The sequence below is a fragment of the Staurois parvus genome, unplaced genomic scaffold (genome assembly GCF_062004578.1).
Source record: "Staurois parvus isolate SC_StPar_1 unplaced genomic scaffold, SC_StPar_1.0 ptg000390l, whole genome shotgun sequence".
Taxonomy (NCBI): Eukaryota; Metazoa; Chordata; class Amphibia; order Anura; family Ranidae; genus Staurois; species Staurois parvus.
Window position 1 is genome coordinate 55206 of NW_028318186.1, and position 8906 is coordinate 64111.

At 42.3% G+C, this 8906-nt stretch overlaps 1 protein-coding gene across 1 annotated transcript in view; it reads left to right on the forward strand.

The window, feature by feature from the left end:
- The window catches only part of LOC149455525 (XK-related protein 5-like), a 39383-nt gene extending 30815 nt beyond the window's left edge, over positions 1-8568 (forward strand). The window contains exon 7 of the mRNA XM_089685958.1: positions 412-8568. Coding sequence (XP_089542084.1) covers positions 412-1556 — 1145 coding nt within the window. The 3' untranslated portion in view covers positions 1557-8568. The remainder of the gene's footprint in view (positions 1-411) is intronic.
- The last annotated feature ends 338 nt before the right edge of the window (positions 8569-8906 follow it).

Below are 8906 nucleotides of genomic sequence, written 5' to 3' on the forward strand. Positions count from 1 at the left end.
TTACTCTCCCTCCTCATTGGCTCACTGGCTATGACTGATAACCATGGGAGCCAATGGCTCCCGCTGCTGTGTCTCAGCCACTCAGGAGAGAGAGACCTGGGACAGCCAAGGCTCCCATCACTGGATCTAGATAGATCTCAGGTGAGTATTGGGAGGCAGTAGGGGGGGGGGAGTAGCTCACAGAAGGTTTTTTACCTTCTGTGTAGATACAAGCTTCAGCCTTTATAACCACTATAAGTATGCACATGAAGAAAGTCAGGTGTCATTGAATCAAGAGGGTTGATATGACAGCCAAGCAGTTGGCATTTTGCAGGATAACTGTATAATTTGCCTCCAGGTTTCTCAGGGAAGGTTTACTATGTTTTGGTAGTGCAGTAAGCCAGAAAAATTTTGTTTTGTTTTTTCTTTCAGGTTGTGCTGCCTTAATCATTTACTACACTCTCCTGCACCCGAAATCTACAGAGATTTCCCAAAGCTGTAAGAAAACTGGAACAAATCACACCAAACCAGAAGCATCTAGTTTTTCTTCCAGATGGTGGAGCCGAACTTCCAAGAAAGAGGTCAATGACTTATTTGGAAGGGAGGAACTAGGTCCAAAGACTGAAAATCATGGGCGTGTTGCTGGAGATGAAGATTTTCCCTGGAAGAACGTCGCTGATAAGCGGCACCACTTGCTTCTACTGAAACTCGCCATGAAAACTGGAAACATGTCAAAAATCAATGCTGCCTTTGGCGAAGGTGGTTTTGGGGACCTCTTTTCTCTTGGATGTGCACAAAATGTGCAGCAGCCCTTAATTCAGAACTTTGTCTTAGCTGACGAAAAAAAATCTGAAAATGTTAAAGCTAGTTCTTTCAAGTCTGCCCCATGGATGTTGGACCCAGGACAAACAGATGTTGGCCAGGATCATAAGTACATTCTACACGACTGTTCTGATTATGTTACACTTGAAAGCTCCAAAACTGGTGAACATATTGAACCAAAGAATGTGGAAAACCAAATGAAGGAGCGTGACGCGTTGGGGTACTATGGAAAATCTCCAGATGTTTATGCTGGTGGTTCTCCAATCAACGGAGCCCTCGGAAGTCCAACACTGTACTTTAGCGCACACACTGAAGGAATGGTTCAACCTGGAAAGGATTCACACTTAGATGTTCCAGAAATTTGTATGAAACCTCAGATTGACAGCCCACTAAAACAGTTGCCAGAGACTGAGACTGAGAATATTTCGGTTATGTGTGTCAGCCCTATTCTGAGTTTGGCTACCAACAGCAACTTCCACAGGAGCATTGGAGAAGATACGGGAAGTTTGTGCGAGGAGTCTGATGTTTCCCCTAATAATTCTGGAATTACAGAAACCGAGGAGCCCATGTCAAAACGAGGCTACCATTTGCTTCCATCTGGTGTTCTTCCTTTTTCTGTAAAAGGAAGGCTTGTCCAGGAAGAGAAACCTTGTTTTACCTCCACCCCCAAACCACAGGCCACCAGTGTGGAATCGGAACAACGACCGTTAACAAAGGCCAGGAGAAGGCTTGACCAGTTGACTGATGGAATGTAGACACATGGAAGGTCTCCTAAGCTATGATAAGATGTAATTCCTGGTCACGATGCAGTACCCATCTGATAGAATGGGTAACTTGGAGCAAACTCCAAAGTGTCTTAAAATGCCTGGAAAATCCATCTTAATCCCTGTTTTGAATGTTGAGAGTATAATGGTAAAATCCCATCCAGTGGAGTAGAGTATGAAGGATTTGCTGTGATGGAATTTAGTGTTGATGGTACATGACCTTTTCAACATTCAGTCCAGTGTGCAATTAACAGAAATAGTATTTAAAGCTTTTTTTTTTTTACTGCCAATGTATATTATTTATTCTATATTTCTACGAAAACTGTTTTATTGGTTGTATCTAGTCTTAGTGGTACGTGTCTGGCAATGTTGCCAGGCTCCTGTCTTCAGGAGACCAGATGTATGTAGAGGTCAGTGCATTTCAGTAGGCCGTATTAAGAAGCCAGAGATCTTGTTTCTTTGACAGCAATGTAAAAGCCTGTAGTGTGGGGGATGTGCTTTGAATTTTGAGGCAAATTGGATCTGTGACTGCGGGGATTTTTCTAAGCCCACTCTCCTCCTGCACTCATACAGGTGGAGATGAAGCAAAAACACTTGCTTTAAGCCAGCCATAGATGGTCTGAGATTCGAACCATGCATGGACAGATTGCATGTACCCAAGTTGATTGATCGATCAACTTGTGTGCAACCAGCCTGCCGGATTTTACGTGATTATCGCTAGCGGCTGGTATAGCCACTAGCAATAATCACCGTCTTCTCTAGACGGGGACAGCTTCCCCTGTCTCCTCTGCCAGGAAAACACAATGGCTCGGTGGGAGGGATTCCCCTGCCAGCACTGTCTGTGGTTGCAGGAAAGAAATTTGCACCAGCTATGGCTTGCCTTTTGCTTAGTCACACATAGCCCAGTCAGATTTTACTGTAGACTAGCCTTTCCAACATGGGGGAACCCTTGAAATAACTTTCAGATCTCAGGGAACCCCTGCTAAAAATGATTGTATGTACAACTCATGATACATTAGTGTGATGGTCAGTGGGTGATGGTCCTTACACTTGTGGTCACTGGGAAGAATTACCCCTCATGTATACTGCTGCTCCTAAAAGTGAGTTTAGGAGCTTTTGGTGTTTTTTTTGTTTTTGCCAAAGCCCCTGAACTCAAGTCAGTAAAAGCCTATGTGTCCATGTACACATAGGCTTTTACCAGAGTTTAGGAGCAGCAGAGTTTAGGGGCAGTTAAACATTCCTCTTCTGAACACAGAATAATCACGTTCAGGAGAGGAATGTTTTGGCAAAAAAACGTTTGCCGCGTTTAGCTCTTGGTGTTTATGCATGTCAATGGACAATACTCTGGCCAATCAAATAAACGGTACCGTGTTTGCATGCGTTTTTGCAGCGTTTAGCGGTTTTCTGCTGCTAGGAGAGTTTGACTAGGTGAATTCATGTGTACACGAGGCCTTCCTTGCAGATCGCTAAAAAGATCAATAGTGTCAGTGGGAACTTATCTGAGAGGCAGAAATTTCTCGTTGCTCAAGGAACCCCTGGTTGAGAAATCCTGCTGTAGACCCCTATTACCCATTGCAAAATAAATTGTTCTTGTACATTATTGATGTACAGTATTTACATTGTGGAGCTGTGCAATCACATCTCCCCCTTTTAAGCCGGCCATATATTACACAATTTTATTATTCAATTTCCTTTAGATTTACCTTCAACTATGTAGTCAGGCCTGCCTGACTGGATACAAATTGAAAGTGTATACAGTAGGTTTGACCTCATATTATGTGATTTTGGAAAATCTAAAGGAAAACTGTACAAGAGAATCGTATAATGTGTGGCCAACCACTGTTTTCATTAACCAATTGGTGTCGCCCTTCTAGCTGTCCTTTTGGTGAGGGTGCTTTGTAGATCCCAGAACTATATATATAAAAATCTCCTTTTGACCTTTAAAAACAGATCTTTCGTGTGTTTTCATCTTTGTATTTAGCAGCGGCTTAGTGCATGTAAGCACTAAGTATCTAATACCAGGCGTGGGAATTAAAGCGAACGTTACTTAAACCGTACCACTGGTTCGCTCCCACCCCCCTGGCCTGTAACCAAGGTTTTTTTTGGGGGAAGGGAGGGAGCAAGTACTGATTTCTATTGGTACCCGCAATCCCCACTTAGAAGAGGATGATGTGCCTTGCCCCACCCCTTCCCCTCCGGCAGACTCCTTGAATATGTTACATGTCCCAGGAAGATGCAGGACCATTCACAAAGCACTGTGCAGTAGGGTGCCAGTTGTGCTTCCTCAGCCACAGCCAACTCCCGTATCCAAGATCGTGGTGCTGTGGACCCGAATCAGTAAGAAAATTGGACTGCAGGAAAACAGAGCTGGAACCCAGCCACGGGTAAGTACCTGACTTTTAAAAGTCAGCAGTTACAAAATTTGTAGCGGCTGACTTCTAAAAATGAGAACACAAACCAAAGTTCCACTTTAACTTAGCTTCCTGCACCAAAACTAGTGGATGCAGCATGCACCCCATTAATAGGAACACCAAATGAACCCGTTCTTAATTCAGAGCAACTTCTGCACCCAGTTAATTAAGAGAATACGGCAGTTTTCAGTATAGTAAACTGCTGTAGATCCCCACCAAGTTAGACCTGGCACCAGGTAAGTGAGTTGTCGGCAGTCCCTCGGTCTACTCCTGTATGAACAGAGCCTGCACAGTCCTCTGATCTCAGCTGGACAGGGAGGTAGAGCATAGGGATTGGAGTGTGTACCCCCTCAGTGCTGTGTCTGTCACAGACACGGCATAGAACAGGGAGCAGATCAGTCCTACCTAACAAAGGGTATTGCGTCCTTTTTAGATGAGCAGGATTTGCTCAATTTTCTCAGGAATGGTGCAGAAATAGAGCCTGTCCCACTCTTTAAGTCCTACTCCCCCCCCCCCCCCCCATATCTAAAACTGATATTGGTGGGGTACATTTAGTTATCTTAGACCTCACATTGCATTGTGTCATATATGTTGTTCCTTTTTTATTTTATTTTTTTAATTATATCTGAGCAACTCTACTGGCGATCTCATCATTCTGGTCCCTGATTCTGCAGTATAGCTCTTGCAAGGCTAAAGGTGTCTTTCTGACAGGATCTAACTGCTTGAGTCCAAAGAATATGCATAAAGTTAGGAGGGTTTCTACTCTCCCATTTACCTAGACCTAGCTTACTGGGACTTTAAGTGGTTGTTAGTCTTCTTTTTTTTTTTTTATTACAATAATAAACATGTCATACTTGCCTGCTCTGTGCAATGGGTTTGCACAGAGCAGCCCCGATACAACTTTTCTTAGGTCCTCCGCCAGCGCTTCTCTTCATCCAGTGCCCCCATAGGAAGTTGCATCCTATGGGGGTACTCATGTGGGTTCATTCCTGAGCCCTACTGCCTGCGTCCATAGACACAGACAGCCTTGCACGGCCTCCAACTCCCTCTTCACAGTTTTATTGACAGCAGCAGGAGCCATTGGCTATCGTTATGCCCTGTGAGGAGGAACAGGGCTGGCAGAGTGATGCTGGATCACAATGGGTTAAGTAGGAGGGGAACAGAACATTTTTTGTAATAATGCACAGAATGCATTAAGGTGAAAAAAGACCTTAAGGCTTTACAACCACTTTGAGGGCAAATTCACACCTTTGCATTACCGCAGTTCAAAGTAGCACACCATGCACACATACGTGCGGCGTGGTGCCATTCATTTTGAATAACACTCCAATGTACTGAAGAAACACAGTTCTGTTGAAGCACACCACGATTCGGGGACACGCGGCCTGGCATTGTGGTGCTCTATAGGTAGTGGTGTGTTGGCAGCACCCAAGTGAATGGGCTTCTTTAACACGACAGATCAGAAATATCTGAATTGGGTCTAAATATTTGTGTATGAGCCTTTATGGAGCAGCAAGAGACTCTTTCTCACTGCATGTGGAAAGCGGTTAGCTATGAAATTTTTATATATATATATATATATATATATATATATATATATATATATTTGTGCTCAAACGTTTACATACCCTGGCAGAAATTGTGAAATTTTGGCATTGATATTGAAAATGTGACTGATCATGCCAAAAAATGCTCTTTTATTGAAGGATGATGATCATAGGAAGCCATTTATTATCAAATAGTTGTTTGGCTCCTTTTTAAAATCATAATGATAACAGAAATCACCCAAATGGCCCGGATCAAAAGTTTCCCTCCCCTGGAATGTTTGGCCTTGGTACAGACACACAAGGTGACACACATCTGTGGCTTTTTAAATTGCAATTAGTGTCAGTGTATAAATAGTCAATGAGTTTGTTAGCTCTTACATGGAAGCACTGACTAGGCTAGATACTGAGCCATGGGGATGAGAAAAGAACTGTCAAAAGTCCTGCGTAACAAGGTATTGGAACTTTATAAAGATGGAAAAGGACATAAAAAGATGTCCAAAGCCTTGAATATGCCAATCAGTACTGTTAAATCACTTATTAAGAAGTGGAATATTCGGGGATCTCTTGATGCCAAGGTCAGGTAGCCCAAGAAAGATTGCAGCCATAACTGAGTGTGTGTGTGTGCGTGTGTGCGTGTGTGCGTGTGTGCGTGCGTGCGTGTGTTGATCAGTCATATTTTCAATATCAAAATTTCACAATTTCTGCCAGGGTATGTAAACTTCTGAGGGGTGTGTGTGTTGCTCAGGAGATAACCTGTCTATACCTAGGGTACAAACGCATTCCTGTTACTGGGGATGATTTTCATAATTATCTGCGTAGTTTAGAAGAATTCCTTTTGAAGACATAATAGATTTAAAATTAAAGTAATCGCTGCTTATTCATGTGTGTAAAAACAAAAAAAAAAAAGCAGATGCTGGCTTATGTCTGTCCAATTTTTGGAATATATATTAGTACTCCTCAGCATGCAATAGAGCTGGACAGGTCTGGACCAGGAAAAAAAATAAAAGATAACTCTGCTGCAAAAGGAGCCTCTATCTAAGTTGTGGCCAGCTTGATGCAATGCAGGAAGCGGACACAGACGTTATTTTCCATGTTGGACACCGTGGATTAGCATGAGAAATCTAACTTGACTGTGACTGTGCACCAAACTTCAGATCTACCACCAATTATGTAGTGGAAGGGCTCACCTGATCTATACAAATTTTAATGAATTGTTTCGGTTTGTCGTCATATTTTTGGTAAGTTCAAAGGAGATCGAACAATCACATGGTATGGTCACCTTAAGCCCTGTCATGCTGATCCAGTAGCTTTAAGACTTTCATTGACTCAGAGCAAGTATGAGGATTTGGAGTTTCCTGATCGTGCACTTACTTTAGGTCGGTGTCTGTATTTTTATTATGAGGTCAGCAATAGCTTCCTCTGTATTTGTCTTAAAGTGGTTGTAAACCCTCACATACAGTATACCCAGTGAAGTGACTGGACTTGGATGAGAAACATAGATGGAAAAAAAAAAAAATCATCCTACATATGTTGTACCTGTTTATCTGCAGTATTTACATCCGTTCAAAGTGCAGAAGGTAGAGCAGTCAAAAAAGGGGCGGAGAGCTGAAGTTACACTCCGCAGAGCTCAAGGAGGATTCGGATCTGGAGGGATCAGCTCAAAATCTAGGGCAGCACAGTGGCTAAATGGTGAGCACTTTCAGCTATCAGTACTAGGGTTATTGGTTTGAATCAGTCACAGCACCACCTGCTTGGAGTTTGCTTGTTTTCCCTGTGCCTGCGTGGGTCTCCTCCAGGTAGTTCGGTTTCCTCCTACACTCCAAAGACATGTTGGTAGGGTAATTGGACCCTGTCTAAATTGTCCCTAGTATGTGTATGTATGAATGTGAGTTAGGGACCTTAGATTGTACACCCCTTGAGGGTTAGGGACTGATGTGAATGTACAATATATATGTAAAGCTCTGTGTAAATTGACAGCGCTATATAAGTACCTGAAGTAAATAAATCTGAGGGGAAATCTCAGGATCCCCAATTCTCAGGAGGGAACACTACAGTACCTCATTGTATAGGAATGTATTCTCATGGGATGTCCTCACCTGGGAGGGAGTTGGGAGTTAGGCAAGTTTTTTAAAGGATAAGTTCACCTTTTGTAAAAAAAAAAAAGTGCGCCTCTTTTTGTTTATTTATTTTTTCTTACTAGGAATCTGCAAAGCATTGCAATGCAAGATTCCTGCAGACTGTCTGTGTAAGTTATCTGCTCGTACCGTTTGTATGGGAGGAAGAAACAATGAAATACCACAGCACCCTGGTAGTTCATAGAGAGAATTACAAGCCGACAGACGCAAAGGCTTTTGGTACTTATTACTCATTCACAGAACTCTGAATGATGTTTGCGCGTTTTTTTTTTTTTTAGTTTTTGTTACAGCAAGATCAGGGAGAAGATCCCGGCTCATTGTTACTAGAGGAGGCAGGTTGGGGAGCAGCTGGAGCAGTGGGAACATGTTGCACCCTAAAAACAGGTACAACATGTAACATGTTGCCAATGGTGAACTTATCCTCTAAAGATTTTCTGTAGGTGAAGGCAGCCACTTGTGTGGCCTTTACATTTCAGTGCGAGGTCTGCTTTACGCCCCCTTCTGATTATAACTGGAAAGGACAGTTGCTGGCAGTTGATGGATTATTTAGAGTCTTATTAATTATGTCTTTTTTAGATACTTTTATGATAAATGTCCTTTATAAATGGACCAGTTTGTTTGTCCAGCTTTATTGTATTTTTAGTTATGACTGAATTTTGACCAGTAAGGGCACTGCAAATGAGTTCTGGTATTGGAAGATAATTTGCTAAATATTTGCAGTATCCAGTTACTTATCCCTTGCTGTTTTATTTGTTATGGTTATATACTGGACCTAGATTAAAATCCTGGAACAAAATATCTGTGTATTAAACATGTATTTGTAGACTGTGTAACTTTAATATATTATCTGTTTAATGACAATTTTTTGCATACACTACTACTCTGTATTATAAAATATTTATTAACAATACTGACTGTTTCTTAAGAGGTCTTATGTTTCTTGTATGGATTTTTTTTTTTTTTTTTTTATAATGGGGAAGCGAGGATGGATGGCAGGCAAAGTTCACATTTGATGGATTTTCATGGTGAGTTGAGTTATGGAATGGCTTCATATAAGTGGTAAAGCAAACCTGTGCTGTGCCCATGCAGCCTTTAAAAGCTGCCCCACCAGCAGTGATTTGACAGCCCAGCTCACCTTTTCCAGCAAGCATGTGGCAGCCCAGCTTACCCTGTGCTTCACTTTCAGCAGTGACTGAGCAACTGTGTTCTGCAGTCCTGTAGATTGCAGTTTTGGACATACAGTTAGGT